Genomic DNA, 22,250 nt, shown 5'->3' on the forward strand with positions numbered 1-22,250 from the left:
TTGAGGACCCCGAGCTGTATCTACGTCAGCACCCTACACTGACTCTCCTTCACCCCGACCTCTGGGACCATTCTCATCAGCTCTCTCTGTACTCTCTATCTTTCCTACAGTTGCTGTGCAGCACTTATCTCAGCTGAGATCTCGCCTCCCCATGAGCGGTGCCATCTCTCACCTCGGCCCAGGGGCCACACATGCACAAACTTACTTATTTTATTTTATTTAAAGCTTTTTTTATACTGAAGTTCGTTTGCACGCCACATCGGTTTACAGTGGGAGAGAAAAAGGAGAAGCAACTACATAAGAACATGCCATACTGGGTCAGACCGAGGGTCCATCAAGCCCAGCATCCTGTTTCCAACAGTGGCCAATTAGCCACTGCTAATAATAGCAGTGGCTAATTTCTAAGTCAACTTAATTAATAGCAGGTAATGGACTTCTCCTCCAAGAACTTAACCAATCCTTTTTTAAACACAGCTATACTTACTGCACGAACCACATTCTCTGGCAACAAATTCCAGAGTTTAATTGTGCGTTGAGTAAAAAAGAACTTTCTCCGATTAGTTTTAAATGTGCCCCATGCTAACTTCATGGAGTGCCCCCTAGTCTTTCTATTATCTGAAAGAATAAATAACCGATTCACATCTACCCGTTCTAGACCTCTCATGACTTTAAACACCTCTATCATATCCCCCCTCAGCCGTCTCTTCTCCAAGCTGAAAAGTCCTAACCTCTTTAGTCTTTCCTCATAGGGGAGCTGTTCCATCCCCTTTATCATTTTGGTCACCCTTCTCTGTACCTTCTCCATCGCAATTATATCTTTTTTGAGATGCGGCGACCAGAATTGTACACAGTATTCAAGGTGCGGTCTCACCATGGAGCGATACAGAGGCATTATAACATTTTCTGTTTTATTCACCATTCCCTTCCTAATAATTCCTAACATTCTGTTTGCTTTTTTGACTGCTGCAGCACACTGAGCTGACGATTTCAATGTATTATGCACTATGATGCCTAGATCTTTCTTGGGTGGTAGCACCTAATATGGAATCTAACATTGTGTAACTATAACATGGGTTATTTTTTCCCTATATACAACACCTTGCACTTAACCACATTAAATTTCATCCGCCATTTGGATGCCCAATTTTCCAGTCTCACAAGGTCTTCCTGCAATTTATCACAATCTGCTTGTGATTTAACTACTCTGAACAATTTTGTATCATCTGCAAATTTGATTCTCTCACTCATCGTATTTCTTTCCAGATCATTTATAAATATATTGAAAAGTAAGGGTCCCAATACAGATCCCTGAGGCACTCCACTGCCACTGAGAAAATTGTCCATTTAACCCTACTCCTGTTTCCTGTCTTTAGCCAGTTTGTAATCCACGAAAGGACACCACCACCTATCCCATGACTTTTTACTTTTCCTAGAAGCCTCTCATGAGGAACTTTGTCAAATGCCTTCTGAAAATCAAAGTACACTACATCTACCGGTTCACCTTTATCCACATGTTTATTAACTCCTTCAAAAAAGTGAAGCAGATTTGTGAGGCAAGATTTGCCTTGGGTAAAGCCATGCTGACTTTGTTCCATTAAGTCATGTCTTTCTATATGTTCTGTGATTTTGTTATTTAGAACACTTTCAACTATTTTTCCCAGCACTGAAGTCAGGCTAACCGGTCTGTAGTTTTCCCGAATCGCCCCTGGAGCCCTTTTTAAATATAGGGTTTACGTTGGCCATCTTCCAGTTTTCAGTTACATTGGATGATTTTAATGATAGGTTACAAATTTTTACTAATAGGTCTGAAATTTCATTTTTTAGTTCCTTCAGAACTCTGGGGTGTATACCATCCGGTCCAGGTGATTTACTACTCTTCAGTTTGTCAATCAGGTCTACCACATCTTCTAGGTTCACCGTGATTTGGTTCAGTCCATCTGCATCATTGCCCATGAAAACCTTCTCCAGTACGGGTACCTCCCCAACATCCTCTTCAGTAAACACAGAAGCAAAGAAATCATTTAATCTTTCTGCGATGGCCTTATCTTCTCTAAGTGCCCCTTTAACCCCTCGATCATCTAATGGTCCAACTGACTCCCTCACACGCTTTCTGCTTCAGATATATTTTTTAAAGTTTTTACTGTGGGTTTTTGTCTCTATGGCCAACTTCTTTTCAACTTCTCTCTTAGTCTGTCTTATCAATGTCTTACATTTAACTTGCCAATGCTTATGCATTATCCTATTTTCTTCTGTTGGATCCTTCTTCCAATTTTTGAATGAAGATCTTTTGGCTAAAATAGCTTCTTTCACCTCCCCTTTTAACCATGCCGGTAATCGTTTTGCCTTCTTTCCTCCTTTTTTAATGTGTGGAATGCAAATTCAACGAATCCTAACAATATGCAAGACCAAATAGCCAGGGATTTTTTAGATCTTTCTTAAACTGCTTTGTGCCCTTCTGGCTGTGTAGTTCAACTGGCCTAGTGTTCCAAAATTTTGGCCCAGCGTTTAATATTGCCCTTCCCTCACATCACTCAAACGGGCAGAGTACAATGATGGTATTTGGAGCAACCCCTTATTGGATGATCTTAGGTTACGTTGTGGAGTATATAAGTGTAATGTATTGTTGTTGATCACATTGTGAAGTATACATGACACTTTGTAATAGACCTGAATTTAACCGGTAGCCAATGTAGCGATTTCAAGATTGATGTAATGTGATCATATTTGTTATTTCATGCTAGGACCTTTGCAGAGGCATTTTGCAGCAACTGCAATGCTCTGGTTGTACTAGCTGGTACTCCCAGTAATAGGGAGTTACAGTAATCAAATTCAGTAAATATAGGGTTTATAAAACAGTCCTAAAATCATTCCATTTTCTTTTGAGTACATTTATCTTATGAAATCCATTTCTTATTTTACTTGAAATATGTTTTTTCAAGGACAGGCTGCTCTCTATAACAATTACAAGGTTAGTGCCTATTCCATTAAATCTATTTTAGTGGAGTCTAACATAGTAATAACGGCAGAAAAAGACCAAAATGGTCTATCTAGTCTGCCCTGCAAGCTTCCCAAGGTAGTAACTGCTGCTCCATGCAGGTTACCCCCATGTTTTTCTTAAGGGCAGTAACTGCCGCTCCGTGCTAGTTTAGCTTTTTTATTTATTCCCATCCTCTAGTCTTTAGGGATCCACAGTGTTTATCCCTTGCCCCTTTGAAATCCTTCACAGTTTGTCTTCACCACTTCCTCCGGAAGGGCATTCCAGGCATCCACCACCCTCTCAGTGAAGAAATATTTACGGACATTGGTTCTAAGTCTTCCTCCCTGGAGTTTCAAATCATGACCCCTAGTTCTACTAAATTGTTTCCAATGGAAAAGGTTTGTTGACGACCATGGATCATTAAAACCTTTCAAGTATCTGAAGGTCGTATCAAATCACCCCTGCTCCTCCTCTCCTCTAGTGTGTACATATTCAGGTTTCTCAACCTCTCCTCATAAGTCATTCGATGGAGACCACCTACCATTTTGATCACCCTTCTCTAAACTGCTTCCATCCTGTCTCTGTCTCCTTTGAGATACGGTCTCCAGAACTGAACACAATACTCCAGGTGAGGCCTCACCAAGGACCTGTACAAGGGGATTATCACTTCCCTTTTCTTACTAGATATTACTCTCTCAATGCAGCCCAGCATTCTTCTGGCTTTGGCTATCACCGTGGCACACTGCTTCGTCAACTTCAGGTTGTTAGACACTGTCACCCCAAGGTCTCTCTCCAGCTCCATGCATATAATTCTTTTGGATTACCACACCCTAGATGCATGACTCTGCATTTCTTGGCATTGAATCCCAGCTGCCATATGTTCAACCACTCTTCCAGCTTCCTTAAATCCCGTCTCATTCTCTGTACTCCTTCCGGCATGTCCACTCTAGATCTTAGTATCATCCACAAATGGACAAACTTTACCTTCTAACCCTTCCGCAATGTCACTCACGAAGATGTTGAACAGAACCGGTCCCAACACCGATCCTTGTTGCACTTCACTTAATACCGCGCTCTCTCTTCAGAGTAAGTTCCATTTACCATCACCCATTGTCTTCTATCCAACAACCAGTTTGTAATCCACGCCAACACTTTGGAGCTGACTCCCAAGCTTCTCATTTTGTTGAGTCTTCTGTGTGGGACCGTATCAAAAGCTTTACTAAAATCCAAGTAAATTACATCGAGCGCTCTTCCCTGTTCCAGTTCTCTAGTCACCCCATCAAAGAAATCAATTAGATTCATCCAACAGGACCTTCCCTTGGTGAATCCATGCTGCTTCTGATCGAGCAACCCACCAGATTGTAGATAGTTCACTATCCTTTCCTTCAGCAGAGTCTCCATTAATTTTCCCACCACCGAGGTGATGCTAACCGGCCTGTAGTTTCCAGCCTCTTCTCTGCTCCCACTCTTGTGAAGTGGGACCACCACCGCTCTTCTCCAGTCACTAGGACTACGCCCTTTTCTAAAGATCTATTGAGCAGGTCACACAGTGGACCCACCAGCACATCTGAGTTCCCTCAGTATTCTGGGGTCAACCTTATCAGGCCCCATGGCTTTGTCCACTTTCAGTTTTCTTAGCTCTTCCCATACATTCTCTTCCATAAATGGAATTTTGTCTACTCCACCGCCTTCTACAGTCTTGATAACAAGTGATGATCCTTCTCCAGGGTCTTCTTTTGTGAACACTGAACAGAAAATATGTAGGAGTTTTAATAGGAATCTTTTGATTTAGTAATATAATTTCTGTCTTTTATTTATTAAGAACCAACTTCATGTGTTTCAACAATTGCTATATTGGCATAAATATGCATATATATGGCATAAATATATATATATATATTTATATATATACTACTCAGAGACTGTACATATGAGACACCATATTTATATTGAACTTTTGTATATAATTATTCTCCTCTATCTCTTTCTATTTCTTACATTCCCAGTTCATTAGCCCTTGTTAATTGTAACTGCTTCTCTTCATCACGTTATTTATGGTTTTTGGTTGTATTATCCGCACCCCTGTTTTTCTGTAAACCGACATGATGTGAACGAGTTCATGAATGCCGGTATAAAAAAACCTTAAATAAATAAATAAATAAATATATTGCAGAAAGATAAATTTCTAAAGTCTTCAGGGCATGTTCACTTGATGTTTCTGCTGGAACTATAGATTGAAGATCATCAGTGTAGATACAAGTAATTCCCATACCTGTCAAAAGTTGGCATAACGGAAGCATGTATATATTAAATAGAGTTGTGGATAATTATGATCCTTGGGGCACTCCTTTATTCATATTTACTAGCTTAGAAGAAGCATCTCCCATTCTTAGTTGATATGTTCAGTTAGATAGAAAAGACTTAAACCATTCTAAGATTTTTCCAGTTAATCATTATGATCCAAAGTGTGAAAGGCTGTGGATAAATCTAGTAATGCTAGTATATATGATTGCCCTGAATCGAAGCCTCGAAGTACTGTATCAGTTAAGGCTAACAATAAGCTTTCCATGGTATAATTTTTCTGGAAGCCAAATTGTGATGGAACTAATATATTTATGTTAAGGTGATCCGTTAATTGTGTTCGAATTACTTTCTCTATTTTGGCAATGGTGGGTAAAGTTGATATAGATTTGAAATCACAAGTCACACAAGTAGACAATTATAAGAGCAAAGAACAAACGGGCCTATAACTTCAACCTCCATCCCTCTATCAAAACATCCCTCTCCCTTCCCCTACCCCCTCACTCTGTAGCTCGTTCCTTCAAGAGGTACCTCTCCCCTACCCTCGTCAAGCCCACTTCTATTTATTGGTTAAACTATCTAGTTATGTTAAACGATCTACATCTCTCTATTGGTAATGCTATCTGCTACTCTCATCACCTAGGTCCGCTCGACCCTCTAATACTCCCTACTTGTTCGTTTGACCCCTTGTTAATTGTAACTTTATAAATCAATTTCTCATCTTTTTTTTGGTTTATCCCCGTTGATCTGTAAACCGATGTGATATGTCTATGAATGTCGGTATAAAAGAAGTTCTAAATAAACAAAGAAAAATCAATTTTAATTCAAGCTGAAACAAAACATTAATGGTCACTTCCCCTCCCCTGTGGAGAAATGGGTATCAGGTCAATTACAGTAAAAATCAAACCTGAAAAAATATGTCCATTAGAAAGGCACTGACTAGTACACTTTCATTTCAATGTTTGAATAAATGTGCTTCCATGGGGGTGATAGTATATCATTAAAGGATCCTGTAATGTATGTTATAGTGGGCAGACTGCACTTTAGTTACAAGGTGTGTATAATTGTGCTTCAGTGGGGGTGATAGTATATCATTAAAGGATCCTGTAATGTATGTTATAGTGGGCAGACTGTGCACTTTAGTTACAAGGTGTGTATAATTGTGCTTCAGTGGGGGTGATAGTATATCATTAAAGGATCCTGTAATGTATGTTATAGTGGGCAGACTGTGCACTTCAGTTACAAGGTGTGCATAATTGTGCTTCAGTGGGGGTGATAGTATATCATTAAAGGATCCTGTAATGTATGTTATAGTGGGCAGACTGTGCACTTTAGTTACAAGATGTGTATAATTGTGCTTCCATGGGAGTGATAGTATATCATTAAAGGATCCTGTAATGTATGTTATAGTGGGCAGACTGTGCACTTTAGTTACAAGGTGTGTATAATTGTGCTTCAGTGGGGGTGATAGTATATCATTAAAGGATCCTGTAATGTATGTTATAGTGGGCAGACTGTGCACTTTAGTTACAAGGTGTGCATAATTGTGCTTCAGTGGGGGTGATAGTATATCATTAAAGGATCCTGTAATGTATGTTATAGTGGGCAGACTGTGCACTTCAGTTACAAGGTGTGTATAATTGTGCTTCCATGGGGGTGATAGTATATCATTAAAGGATCCTGTAATGTAACGGCTTGTGTATGTTATAGTGGGCAGACTGTGCACTTCAGTTACAAGGTGTGTATAATTGTGCTTCCATGGGGGTGATAGTATATCATTAAAGGATCCTGTAATGTATGTTATAGTGGGCAGACTGTGCACTTCAGTTACAAGGTGTGCATAATTGTGCTTCAGTGGGGGTGATAGTATATCATTAAAGGATCCTGTAATGTATGTTATAGTGGGCAGACTGTGCACTTCAGTTACAAGGTGTGTATAATTGTGCTTCAGTGGGGGTGATAGTATATCATTAAAGGATCCTGTAATGTATGTTATAGTGGGCAGACTGTGCACTTCAGTTACAAGGTGTGTATAATTGTGCTTCCGTGGGGGTGATAGTATATCATTAAAGGATCCTGTAATGTATGTTATAGTGGGGAGGCTCTGCACTTTAGTTACAAGGTGTGTATAATTGTGCTTCCATGGGGGTGATAGTATATCATTAAAGGATCCTGTAATGTATGTTATAGTGGGCAGACTGTGCACTTTAGTTACAAGGTGTGTATAATTGTGCTTCAGTGGGGGTGATAGTATATCATTAAAGGATCCTGTAATGTATGTTATAGTGGGGAGGCTCTGCACTTTAGTTACAAGGTGTGTATAATTGTGCTTCAGTGGGGGTGATAGTATATCATTAAAGGATCCTGTAATGTATGTTATAGTGGGCAGACTGTGCACTTTAGTTACAAGGTGTGTATAATTGTGCTTCCATGGGGGTGATAGTATATCATTAAAGGATCCTGTAATGTATGTTATAGTGGGCAGACTGTGCACTTTAGTTACAAGGTGTGCATAATTGTGCTTCAGTGGGGGTGATAGTATATCATTAAAGGATCCTGTAATGTATGTTATAGTGGGCAGACTGTGCACTTCAGTTACAAGGTGTGTATAATTGTGCTTCCGTGGGGGTGATAGTATATCATTAAAGGATCCTGTAATGTATGTTATAGTGGGCAGACTGTGCACTTTAGTTACAAGGTGTGTATAATTGTGCTTCAGTGGGGGTGATAGTATATCATTAAAGGATCCTGTAATGTATGTTATAGTGGGCAGACTGTGCACTTCAGTTACAAGGTGTGTATAATTGTGCTTCCATGGGGGTGATAGTATATCATTAAAGGATCCTGTAATGTATGTTATAGTGGGGAGGCTCTGCACTTTAGTTACAAGGTGTGTATAATTGTGCTTCAGTGGGGGTGATAGTATATCATTAAAGGATCCTGTAATGTATGTTATAGTGGGCAGACTGTGCACTTTAGTTACAAGGTGTGCATAATTGTGCTTCAGTGGGGGTGATAGTATATCATTAAAGGATCCTGTAATGTATGTTATAGTGGGCAGACTGTGCACTTTAGTTACAAGGTGTGTATAATTGTGCTTCAGTGGGGGTGATAGTATATCATTAAAGGATCCTGTAATGTATGTTATAGTGGGCAGACTGTGCACTTTAGTTACAAGGTGTGTATAATTGTGCTTCCATGGGGGTGATAGTATATCATTAAAGGATCCTGTAATGTATGTTATAGTGGGGAGGCTCTGCACTTTAGTTACAAGGTGTGTATAATTGTGCTTCCGTGGGGGTGATAGTATATCATTAAAGGATCCTGTAATGTATGTTATAGTGGGCAGACTGTGCACTTTAGTTACAAGGTGTGTATAATTGTGCTTCCGTGGGGGTGATAGTATATCATTAAAGGATCCTGTAATGTATGTTATAGTGGGGAGGCTCTGCACTTTAGTTACAAGGTGTGTATAATTGTGCTTCAGTGGGGGTGATAGTATATCATTAAAGGATCCTGTAATGTATGTTATAGTGGGCAGACTGTGCACTTTAGTTACAAGGTGTGCATAATTGTGCTTCAGTGGGGGTGATAGTATATCATTAAAGGATCCTGTAATGTATGTTATAGTGGGGAGGCTCTGCACTTTAGTTACAAGGTGTGCATAATTGTGCTTCAGTGGGGGTGATATAAATTACAGGATCCTTTAATGATATTCTGTGTTATAGTGCGGAGGCTCTGCACTTTATTTACAGTGTTTGAGTAATTGTGCTTTAGTGAGTGTAATAGAATATCATTAAATGAACACTCAGACACTCACTCATTTTCTCAGCTCCACAATACATTAAGCACTGTTGGTGCTGAGTTGTGGTTTTATGGGGGTGAGGGATTTGAAAGGGGGGCTTATAGAGAGGGGAGGAGGATCTTGCAGGACTGAGGGACATGTTTTAAGGCTATTTTCCCCTCTATTTTTGACAGGGTTTAATAGTAGTAAATTAAACAAAACAGAAAAATGAAATAAAAAATTGCTTTTTCCCCCATGCCTATCCCGATTCTGGATCTCTGGTATAGCAGCCTCTTCTCATATCTCTTGAAAGTGGAATGTTGTTTTTGTAGGTCCTTGGCCTGGGTGACAGATGGTGCGGAGGAAATCAGACACAGGCCGCTGGTGGAGGACAGAAGGTTCGACTCTTGAAAATGGCTTTGCAGCAGTTTACTGAGAGAGATGATTTAATTATTCTCTTCACAGAGAGGTAACTGGCAGCTTCGAGGACTCCTATTTGAATGTAAACAATGTCACAAGCTGCTGTAGGGAGCAATATCACTACCTGATGACCACAGGAGTTAGCGTGCTTTGCTTAAAAGTTTGATGTGACCCCAAGTTAAGGGCAGCGTCACTTGATTATAAAGCTGTGATGTGTGTTAACTCATGAGGTAACCTAGCAATTTCTTTCACTGATCCCTCAAACTCAGAAATGTAATCTGTTGACCCCCCTTTCTTAGTAATGTACACCACTGACCTCCCACAAATTTACTAACCTACCACATTCACCCCATAAACATAGTAATGTTCCCCACTGACCCTCTTAACTAAGTATCATATTTCACTGTATCCCTCAACCCATCAGCACAACCTCCTATGTCCCTCAAAACTCTTAGGCACCATAAGGCACTGCCCAGTGCCTACTGAAAAGGACATCATTCAACGTGGCGGGTGCCCCTTTGTGTGACTCTTTCTCATTGGGTACTGGCTTGGGGTTTTAGGTTTATTTGTTTAAATCATTACATTATATCATGTTTGGCCACCTCATCCAGTGAGTCATGAAGGAAGTATTTTTGCCATATTACCGTTAATGTAGTTAATGACTAATTCGATTCCAGTACTTTAGAATTGTGGGAGATATGCAGGGCTGTTGGTGAATAGGCAGGTATATACGTCTGATAGATTTGTTAAACCTATCAGACATACAACCTATTATGAGAAATGTTAATCAATATGAAAATAATGATGGAAATGAGAAGATTGTTTTAAGTTTTGGCTATGTGAATTCTAGGTCAGATAGAGGGAAAGATAGCTTATATACTTACTATAATTAACATAGATTAGATCTGTTCTCAGAGGACAAGCAGGTTGGTAGTCCTCATACATGAGTGACATAATCAGATGGAGTCTGACACGGAAAACATATGTCAAGGTTTCTAGAACTTTGACTTGGTCACACTGAGTTTCGACTTGACAAGATGGACACCCTCTTCAGGTTGAAGTCTGAGCTATCGGCATTGGCAGCATCGGCGGACCTCGGAGCAACACCAATGGACACCACGCCATTGACATCGGTGAGATCATTGGTTCTGCTGAGGTTGACGGTGAATAGGGGCACTGGAGACCACCTGTTGTCAATCTCTGGGCTGAGGACATTGGGTTTATCATCCTCGACCTCTGCACTGGGGAAAGACTTGGCTGAGCATCATGGGAAGACCAAGAAGCATTGGCACCGGTCCCTATCGATGCACGGTGCCAGGCACGGGGATGCATCAGCTTTTGCCATGATGCCCATGAAGCGACCCCATGGTGAGGAGCACTTAAGCTCCATAAATGCCCGGAGTCTGCGACTGTCTCCACCAGTCCTGGTGGCAGTCACTGATCCCCCCCCTCATGGGTCCGAGGAAGATCTGGGCACCCATTCTTCCTCCCAGTCAATGTTGGCATTTGAAATGTTTGAAGAGTTGCTGGTGCGTTGAGTCCAGCTAGTGGTGAAGCAGGCACTGCAAGGTTTTGGTCCTGTGGCTCCGACTGCACGAGAGCCGGGGCCGCCTGTGTTCATACTGCTTCTGGAGAAGCTCAGTGTACTCATCGGTGCCTTACCGACCCAGCTGGTGTCAGTTCCCCGGTCATCACTGGTGCCCATCGAAGCACTGAGGCATCTCCCTTCCGATACGGTGGTTGCTGCTGGCTCCTTCTCCGAGGAAGCTCCGCTGAGGCTGGCAGAGATGCTAAGGCCTTTAGTCCCCAGACCAGTTCCATCAGTGCCTGCACTTCTGGACGTTGGCCAAGCACCTAGGGTCCCATCCCCTGTAGTGTACAGTCCCTATGACCCCTGGAAGGACTTGATCTTTATCAACAAAGGCATAAAATCGTCTTCCCCACCAAAAAATACGAAGGTACCCTGGTCAGATCACTCCCTGATTTCTACCTCATTCGCATTGGAAAAACCTACTACCCCTCATTCACCTACTCCCTCCTTCAATTACAGGAAACCTTGTCACCCTGACGACCTCACCAATCAGCTGACCAAACACCTTCCCGCTATTGTTCTCACCGATCCCAATACTGCCTTACGATCTTGGAATTCCATCACAGAATCCATAGCCAACAAGCTCTGCCCTCTAACTACAAAAAAATCCCACCCAGACGCCTCCAAAAAACAACCATGGTTCAACGACGATCTCAGAAGGCTAAAACAAAAATTAAGACAAAAGGAATCTAACTGGCGGAAAAGTCCTACTGCTAGCACACTCTCAGCCTACAAACGCACGCTACAACAATACAAGGCCTGCACCTCCAAATCAAAAAGAGACTTTTTTGCCTCCAAAATCCACAACTTAGTCTTTGACGCGAAAGCTCTATTCTCCTATGTTTCCTCCCTAACCCAAGTACCCTCACCAGAATGCCCTAGTAACCAAGCTCAAGCTAAAGCAGATGAACTCGCTCTCTTCTTTCAAAACAAAATCACAAATCTTCTTACTCAACTTCCCTCCAATATCATCCCCCTAACTCCAGCCCTAATGCCTCACATCAAAAACATTCATCTTGAAATGTTTGAACCCACTTCGTCTTCCGAAATCCAAACCATCCTTAGAAGAATGAAACCATCTTCACACCCAGCAGACCATATTCCTTCAAAACTTCTCCTCTCAATACCAGACACCATCTCTAAAACATTAGCGGACATCATCAACTGCTCGCTTTCCCAAGGTTCCTTCCCAGAAGACCTCAAACAAGCCTCACTCAAACCTCTTTTAAAAAAACCCAACCTGGACCTAAAAGACCCCAACAACTACCGTCCAATAGCTAATCTCCCCTTCATAGCCAAGATTATGGAAAGGCTTGTGAACTCCCAACTATCGGATTTCATCGAAGACAACAAAATTCTATCCGCCTCACAACATGGATTCCACAAAAATCGGGGCACAGAATCCCTACTTACCTCCCTAACAGATCTACTTATCTTAGGCATAGACAAAGGTCAATCCTTTCTATTGATCCTTCTGGACCTCTCAGCAGCTTTCGATACCGTAAACCACGCTATCCTCATCAAACAGCTAGCTGCGATAGGAATCTCTGGTTTAGCGCTCTCCTGGTTCAAATAATTTCTAACCAACAGAGGCTACAAGGTAAAAATCCAGAATAAAGAATCATCACGCCACGACTTGACCATCGGAGTCCCACAAGGTTCCTCCTTATCCCCTACACTCTTTAATATTTACCTCCTACCACTATGTCAACTCCTCATCAACCTCAATTTAATACACTTTATCTATGCAGATGACATCCAGATCCTGATCCCCATCAAAGAATCATACTCAAAAACCCTTGAATACTGGGAATCCTGTCACCTAGAAATCAAAAGCCTCCTCAACAGCCTAAATCTGGTACTAAACTCCGCCAAAACTGAGGTATTACTCATAACTCCAGATAACAATCTCACAACCTCTCTGCCAACCAATCTACAAACCACTCATGTGAAAGATCTAGGTGTGCTAATCGACAATAAACTGAACTTCAAAGCCCACATCAATAAAACCACCAAAGACTGTTTCTATAAACTGCAAGTTTTAAAAAGGATAAGACCACTCTTCCACGCCAAAGACTTCAGAACCATCCTCCAAGCCCTCATTTTCTCGAAATTGGACTACTGCTGCTCCACTTTACTTGGCCTCCCCTCCTCATACACAAAACCGCTCCAAATGGTCCAAAACGCAGCAGCCCGTCTACTGACAAACACTAAGAAAAGAGACCATATCTCCCCAGTGCTACAAGACCTCCACTGGTTACCAATTCATTTCAGAGTCATTTATAAATCCATCACCTTGATATACAAAATCATTCACCAACATACCACAATCGATCTACAAATTCCTCCCCACGTACACAAATCCACAAGACCGACCAGGGAAGCCTACAGAGGATGCCTCATTGTTCCACCCACGAAAACCACTAATCACAGCACCTTAAGAGACCGAGCCCTTTCCACTGCAGGCCCACCGTTATGGAACTCCATCCCTCCAGAACTCAGAAACGAACTATGTCTCCTAACCTTTAGGAAAAGACTCAAGACATGGCTTTTCAGGCAAGCCTTCCCGAACTCTACCTAATATGCACCACAAATAAATTCTCTACTCAGAGACTGTATATATGAGACGCCATATTTATATTGTACTTTTGTATATAATTAACCTCCTCTATCTCTTTCTATTTCTTACATTCCCAGTTCATTAGCCCTTTTTAATTGTAACTGCTTCTCTTCATCACGTTATTTATGTTTGGTTGTATTATTCGCACCCCTGTTATCTGTAAACCGACATGATGTGAACGAGTTCATGAATGCCGGTATAAAAAAACCTTAAATAAATAAATAAATGATCAGATGGCATCCTCCTCCCAGGATTTGGATGGTCTCCTCCAGAGGAGCGAAGGAGGTCTCTGCCTGAGAACTTAACTTTTGACTGAGGAAGATGCCAGGGACAAAATGCAAGAGGTTCTTCAGTTTGTGGAGACTCATAAGGTCCCAGTACAGGAGAACCTTACGTAGTTGCTGCTCAGGATTTGGGAACACGCCCTTACAGTGCCTCCTGTGAATAAGAAGGTGGATGGGGTTTACCACATCCAAAAGGCTGCTGAATTCGATAAGTGTCAGCTGCTCTACCAGTTGGTGGTGATCGAATCCACCCTCAAGAGGGCCAAGCACTCTCGGACTCACTCCTCGGCGCTCCTGAGGAAGGATTGCAGAGCATTGGACACTCTTGGGAGGAAGGTGTTCCAAGGTGCCATGCTTATTGCCTTGCATTATTGTCTACCAGCTCTACAAGAGCCAATACTCATGGGGTATCTGGAAGCAGGTGCAGGAGGTGGCTGAGCAGCTGCCTCAACAGCAAGACACCCTCATGTCACTGGTACACAAGGGTTTGTAGTGTGGAAAACATGAAGTCCGTGTGACCTACGATGTTTTCGAAATGGCATTGAGGGTCTCTGCAGTGGGAATAGGTGCCCACAGCCTGGCCTGGCTATGGGCCTCTGATCTCAGACCAGAGGTACAGGAACAACTCTGATGTGCTGTACACTGGAGAGAATCTCTTCGGAGATAGGGTGAAGGATGTTATGGCCCAATTCTGGGAGCATCATGAAACTCTCTGCCAGCACTCTGGACCCGTCGCCCTCATCCTGGAGGCCATCAAGGCCGGGGCCCAGGAAGTCTTTTTCACCAAAGGAAGTACTATCCTCTGCCTCCTCGATGCCATACATACCATCAGAGCTCCCGTGACCATTCCAGGCAGCAGAGAGCTCCCAAGCCCCAGCCAGCTCCTCAGTCAATTCCGGGGATGGGGTTTTGACTGGGCCGAGGGAGTGTTAACCAGTTGCCAGTAGCCGGGACGATGGATCTTCCGGTCGGGAGCAGGCTGTGGTTCTTTGTGAACCGAATGCTCTGTGTAACCTTGGACCAGTGGGTTTTGTTGATTAACCCACCAGGGGGTCCCAGTTAAATCTATTGTGTCCCACCAAATTGTCCTCCATGCCCATTTTGGGGGCTGATAGTGCACCAGGAGGTGCTACATGGAGCTCTCCTCCCTCTTTTTTGTTTTGTTTTTTCTTTATTGAAATTTTCAGTTATATAGACATTAATAACGTCATTGGAAGCACAGGAATGGTATATAATCACTAGAAAAATTAACAATTCTACTTCCATATTTAAACCATATCTTGAATTACAATGAAACTGAGGAGAATCAATACAAAGTAGAGCAATACTTAACTGACAAATACGTAAAGAGGGGAGGTGCAAATTATATTCAATCACCGGTTGCTGCTTGGTTAACTTCACCAGAAGGTTGATAGGAATCCAGAAAAAAACCCCAATTGGGAAGGATCAAAGAATATATATCCCTTATTATCAATCTTCATTACACACTTGCATGGGAATGGAATAGTTACCCCAGCACCCATAAGTCGTGCATGAGGACGTAAATTCAGGAATCTTTTCCAACGTAACTGTGTTGCTCTAGAGATGTCTGGATTGAAGGAATATCTTAAGGACATTGTCCCGATCAGTGGAGAAAACAAAATTAACCAGAAGAACTCCCCTGTTTTCAATCTGAGCCTCAGTGGGTATTTCCAAAAAGTCAGACAGATTCATAGTTGGTAAAGGATTTACATTCGATGACAAAACAGGAGTAGGAGCAGGGATTTCACCCTGTTGCATATTGTTTAGAAGAAAGTAAATCTTTGACATAGGTGGTATCATATCCGGTGAGAACTGTAATATCTCTTGCAAATACTTTCTGAATTGTTCTCTAAGAGAAATTAATTTGCATTTTGGAAAGTTTAATATTCTCAAATTCAAGTACCTGGATGAATTTTCCAAATTCTCCACTCTTTTAGAAATTATAGATTCTCCCTGTATTAAGGCACTCTGAGTAGTTTGCATTTCAGACATTTTAGATTCCAGCTCTTCTATTTTAGATGAATGTGTTATAACCACAGGTTTTAAAGAAATGCATTGGTTTTGAGAATCTTTCAAAACTGTTGTTAGGGAAATAGTAGAGCTTTCTAGCATTGATATGGCCTTCCACAAAGAGTCCAAAGTCACGACAGGAGGTTTATAAGAAAAAGTTACCAAAGAAGCATGTTGAGGATTTCCATCGCTGTTCTGGGAGTCGTCCTCGATCTCTCTCCCTTCTAAGGTAGGCATCTTTACAGGAAATCCGATATGCTCTACCTCTCAGCTTGTTCCTGCTAACAGCGGTGTAGACGTCTGCAGACCATTACTGGAAACACAGAATGCAGATTTGGCTGGAGGGCCTGCCTCGATGGCGGCCGCTACTTCAGACGCCTTCCGTCCGTTGGCACACCCGGTCTCCCAGCCGCGTCATCTGTAGGTGGTGAGGGAGTCGCCGGGGCTCCAGGGCTTAGTGATTTTTTGTCCAATAGTGCAGGAGTTTGCTCTACTTCTACGCCTGCAGTGGAGCTAACATCCGGAGCCAATTCTGCAATGGAGCAAAAGCCCTCTATGCTCGTCTGTATCATAGCTGGCTGAGGGGGAGTCGAGGCTACGACCCTCAAGCGGCCTTTTCTTTTAGTATGAGGCATGCTCCGAAATGGAAATAAGCAAAAAGACGAGGTAATTCTGGAGCTTAAGCCAGCACGCCCATCCCTCACAATGCCATTTTGATTCTTCCCATCCCATCGAGCTCTCCTCCCTCTTAACGGCCAGAGCGGTTGAGCCTGTACCACCAGGGCAAAGAGGGTGGGGATTCTACTCCATTACTTTTTGATTTCTAAGAAAACAGGAAGATTCTGTGCCATTCTATATCTGAGGGCCTTGAACAAGTTTCTAAAATAAAGAAAAGTTCAAGATGGTTTCCCTGGGCACCTTGATCCCCTTTTTCCAAAAAGGGGACTGGCTATGCCCCCTTGACCTAAAGGATGCTTACAGCCATATCAAGATCTTCCCCGGTCACAGGAAGGATCTCCAATTTGTGGTGGGAAAACTGCACTTTCAGTACCGGGTGTTGCGGTTCGGGCCTGGCTGTGGTACTGTCATATCTCCGCAGACTAGGAGTGCATGTTTTCCCCTATCTGGATGATTAGCTGGTCAAGAGCATGTCTCAGGCAGGGGCCACCCGGTCCATGCGCTTGACCATTTGAGTGTTGGAGTAACCTGGGTTCATTCTTTTTTTTTCTGTAACTCTTTATTTAATGACATAGAAAATACAAAGAAAAATAAGCAAGACAAGAACCATAAAGCGACACTATATGAATTCACTTACAAAGTAAACAAACACTTAGTTCTCACAATAAAGGCATCTCCAAGACCAATAAGTTTTCCAAATGAGCTCATATTTTTGTGGAGTATGAAGGGAATGGAATGGGACAGGCGTTCCATAAGGGCAACTTCAACTATCACCCTCTTCCAATGCTCAAACTTCAGTTTCAACTTCCAAATATATGCAGTGGTTATCCTGGCAGCATGCAGTAGATGATCAGCAAGCTGGCGAGTTCATTTACCGAGAAGAACATGCCCCCATCTCCCCAGCAATCAGAAAGGAGCCATAAGCTGAAAGGTAAAGTGAGTTATCTGCAAAATAAGTCTGCACTGTAACCAAAAATCATCAACTAGTGGACAATCCCTGAGGAACATTCTTGTCAAATCAACTTCCTGGAGCTTCGGGCAATCAGAGGTCAGCTGTCCCAACAAAATTGTCCTGATCCAGACTGACAGCCAAGTAGCCATATGGTATGTCAACAAGCAGGGAAGCACAGGATCATACCTCCTGTGTCAGGAAGTGGTCCTGAGCCCAAGCCCACGAGATGGTGCTCAAGGCCATGTATCTGGCCAGAACAGAGAATATAACTGACAGGCTGACTTGAGCCTTCAGACTCCATGAGTGTTCCCTGGACCAGGGGGAGTGAATTGGATTTTCCGCATCTGGGGGAGCCCAGACATAGATCTGTTCACGTCACCCTGCAGCTGGAAAGTGCATCTGTTCTGCTCCCTATCCAGGTCAGATGGCAAGCCTCTGACGCCCTTGCCCGTCATTTGGGGCAGGGGTCTTCTGTATGTGTATCCTCCAATTCCCTTAGTGGCAAAGCCTCTCTTGAAGCTTTGCAAGAACAGAGGGACTATGAACCTCAGAGCCCCTCATTGGCTGAGATAGGTCTGGTTTCCACTCCTACGGGAGTTGTCTATCCAGAAACCGATAAGTCTAGGGACTTCCCAGATCTGATCATGCAAGATCAGGGCAGGTTGTGGCATCCCAACCTCCAGATCCTGTTGCACTCAGCCTTGTTGTTGAGAGGTTAATCCTGCAGCCCACTTGATCTTTTTGAGGATGAGTCTCTGGTCCTGGTGGCTTCCAGAAAGCCTTCCACCAGAAAGTCCTATGGTCTGAAGTGGGGGAGGTTATCTGTGTGGTGTGAGCAGAAGGTCCTAGATCTGTTCTCCTACCCCACATAAAAACTGCTTGACTTCCTTCTACACCTATCAGAGGCTGGCTTAAAAACCAACCTCAAAAGACCTATTTGCACTGAATTATTCACCCTTACTATACAAAGCTCTGCAAGACCTGGAGAAATGGTGCAATCTTCCGCTTTCTTGGTTGGGTCGCATTGCTATGATTAAGATTAATTTTTTTGTCCCAGTTGCTCTATTTGTTCCAATCTTTGCCTATTCCCATCACTAACAATATATTGAAGAGTTGGCAAAAAAGGGTTTTCAGCTTTATTTGGAAAAGGTGACCTCCCAGGGTCAGTAGGCTTACCATGTATCAAATAAGCTGGAGGGTGGCCTGGGGATCCCCAACATCTTATGATACTACATAGCTGCCCAGTTGAGACCTTTGATTTTATGGCATTATGTAGAAGATGTTAAACACTGGGCAATAATAGAGCAATCACAAATGCCTGAGATGCCTCTAGCTGCCACCCCGTGGCAAGCTAGGAAGACATTGAGGGCTTGTCCTCAAATGCTCCCAACCACTCGACATACCTTGAGTCTATGGGAAAAGTGGAAGGCGAAACTAGTGGGGATCAAACCTTGCTACCACCTTAGTAACCTTTTCCATAACTGCAACTTTCCACCTGGCAGTTCTGTACACTCCTTTGCAACATGAAAATCTCAAGGTATTTGCCGCTTTGAGCATATTTGGGAGGGTGATCAGTCTTATTCTTTGAATCCTTATGCTTGACACATCGATTACCTACCTCTGAGTTCTTAGCATACCAACAGGTGTATTTCTGCAAGAGCAATAAAATAAGAGATTGTTTATGTATGGGCAAATCTCTGTTTGAGGGTTTCTGCTCTGCCCCACTTAATTTTAAGGGACTTATCGCAAAAGTTTATAAATTGTTGAATGTGAGATTTAAGATTATCCCAACTCACATCCGCACTTGGGGTAGGGACCTCTCTAGAGAGATCTCCTGTGATTGACTAGATGTTTATGAACAAATAGGCAGGACCTCTATTTCGTCCATGTTGGTTGACAATAGCTATATAAGCTGCTTTACGGATAATATTTATCTCCCGATAGACTAATGAAAATGTCACCCAAGTTCGATGGGATGTGTTGGAGGGCTGTAAAACCTTAGGTACCTTTGCACATATGTGGTGGACGGTGAAATGTATATCTTCCTTGTGGAAACAGATTGAAGACATGCTTTCCAATATATTATCCGATCCAGTGCATTTGCAGATGGCGATGACTCTTTTAAATAATTCAAGGCTTGGCAATCAACTTAACTTAAATTGTTTTATTACACAGGCATGTATAGCAGCTAGGCATGAGATTGCAAAGCTTGGAAGTAGGCCTTCAGCACAACGCTGGCGAATGTTTTAATGAGTCCTGATAACGTCTGTACTGTGCATTAATTAACAGTAGAAAAGCATCGTAGCTTGAAACGCTTTAATTCCGTTTGGGACCCCTATCTTAATTAGTGCAAATTCCATGTTGGGCACCTATGACCATCCCTGGGAACTTTTGACTTCCAGTCACCCTGAGATTACCATGGATTAGCGGGGAGGGCAACTGCACAGTGGGACCCGGATGCTTACAAATTTGTTCTCATAAACGCTCTTCCATGTTCACACTTACTTTCACTGCTCATTCTCTCACATTCGCACTTGTCCGTTTACACCTTTACTTCTGCCAATCTCCCATCAACACACCCTCACTCACGTCTCTCCCTCTTCTATACACACATGCCCATTCACTTTCACACCCATGCTCACTCACGCTCAGCTCTCTCCTACTCACCTACATACACTCAGATCGCTTCTTCCTACACAAATACACACTCACTCTCACAGACATGCTCATTCATTCTCTCTCCTACTCACCTACATACACTCTCAGATCTCTTCTTCCTACACAAATACACACTCACTCACTCTCACAGACATGCTCATTCATTCTCTCTTCTGCTCACCTACATACACTCTCAGATCGCTTCTTCCTACACAAATACACACTCACTCACTCTCACAGACATGCTCATTCATTCTCTCTTCTGCTCACCTACATACACTCTCAGATCGCTTCTTCCTACACAAATACACACTCACTCACTCTCACAGACATGCTCATTCATTCTCTCTCCTACTCACCTACATACACTCAGATCGCTTCTTCCTACAAAAATACACACTCACTCTCACAGACATGCTCATTCATTCTCTCTCCTACTCACCTACATACACTCTCAGATCGCTTCTTCCTACACAAATACACACTCACTCACTCTCACAGACATGCTCATTCATTCTCTCCCCCCCCCCTTTCAAAACACACTAGCAACAGCAGCCTCAGAGCAGCAGCAGCCTCTTCCTTCTCCTCCTGTGCTGCAGAAGTGGATGCTGCCTGTTTCTTACCCCTCGTTTGATGCACAGGCCGCTCCGTGCAGGTTACCCCCATGCCTTCTGTTAAGGGCAGTAACTGCCGCTCCGTGCAGGTTACCCCCATGCCTTCTGTTAAGGGTAGTAACTGCCGCTCCGTGCAGGTTACCCCCATGTTTCTGTTAATGGTAGTAACTGCCGCTCCGTGCAGGTTACCCCCATGTTTCTGTTAAGGGTAGTGACTGCTGCTCCATGCAGGTTACCCCCATGCCTTCTGTTAAGGGTAGTAACTGCCGCTCCGTGCAGGTTACCCCCATGTTTCTGTTAATGGTAGTAACTGCCGCTCCGTGCAGGTTACCCCCATGTTTCTGTTAAGGGTAGTGACTGCTGCTCCATGCAGGTTACCCCCTTGCCTTCTGTTAAGGGTAGTAACTGCTGCTCCATGCAGGTTACCCCCTTGCCTTCTGTTAAGGGTAGTGACTGCTGCTCCATGCAGGTTACCCCCATGCCTTCTGTTAAGGGTAGTGACTGCTGCTCCATGCAGGTTACCCCCATGCCTTCTGTTAAGGGTAGTGACTGCTGCTCCATGCAGGTTACCCCCATGTTTTTGTTAAGGGCAGTAACTGCCGCTCCGTGCAGGTTACCCCATGCACCTTTTTCTCCATTTCCAGCTCTAACCTTTAGGGATCCACAATGTTTATCCCATCCCATTTACTGTGTTTGTCCTCACCACCTCCTCTGGAAAAGCATTCCGGGCATCTAGCACCCTCTGTGAAGAAATATTTCCTGATGTTGGTTTTGTTATCCCCTCTGGAATTTCATTTCACGACCCTTAGTTCTACTCTTTCTTTTTCAACAGTAAAGATTTGAAGCTCTTGCATCATTAGACCTTCAGATACCTGAGAGGTTTTGTATCAAATCTCCCCTGCACCTCCTCTTTCAGGGTATTCATATTTAGGTCCTTGACCCTCTCCTCATAAGCCTTCCAATACAGACCCCACACCATTTTGGTCTCCCTTCTCTGGACCTCCTCCATCCTGTCTCTATCCTTTCTGCGATATGAGCTCCCAAACTGAACACAGTAGTTGAGGTGGGGCCTCACGTACGACCTGTACAAGGGGATTATCACCTCCTTTTCCTTACTGGTTGTCATGGCCATACACTAGCACAGGACGGCAGCCTGGGAGGCACTGGGGCCCAAAGTCAAGAGAAAGCCGCCTGGGCTGGCAGCCAAAATGAAACAATGCTGCCGCCACTGAACTGCAATCCACTAAGAAAGAGGCTACTGCCCACCGTGCGGCTGAGAAGAGAGAGCTGCGGGACTGCCTGGTGATTCCCAGTCACATACATACATACATACATACATA

The 22,250-nt window shown here is 43.2% G+C and overlaps 1 protein-coding gene across 4 annotated transcripts in view; it reads left to right on the plus strand.

The window, feature by feature from the left end:
- PLOD1 (procollagen-lysine,2-oxoglutarate 5-dioxygenase 1) overlaps positions 1 to 22,250 on the plus strand; it is a 230,834-nt gene that overhangs the window by 113,531 nt on the left and 95,053 nt on the right. For all 4 annotated transcript variants that reach the window (XM_029579326.1, XM_029579322.1, XM_029579324.1 and 1 more), the window contains one exon: positions 9,395 to 9,531. In XM_029579326.1, the coding sequence (XP_029435186.1) occupies positions 9,476 to 9,531 (56 nt within the window). In that variant the 5' untranslated portion in view covers positions 9,395 to 9,475. The remainder of the gene's footprint in view (positions 1 to 9,394; positions 9,532 to 22,250) is intronic.

Source organism: Rhinatrema bivittatum, chromosome 15 (assembly GCF_901001135.1).
Source record: "Rhinatrema bivittatum chromosome 15, aRhiBiv1.1, whole genome shotgun sequence".
In the NCBI taxonomy this organism is placed as follows: Eukaryota; Metazoa; Chordata; class Amphibia; order Gymnophiona; family Rhinatrematidae; genus Rhinatrema; species Rhinatrema bivittatum.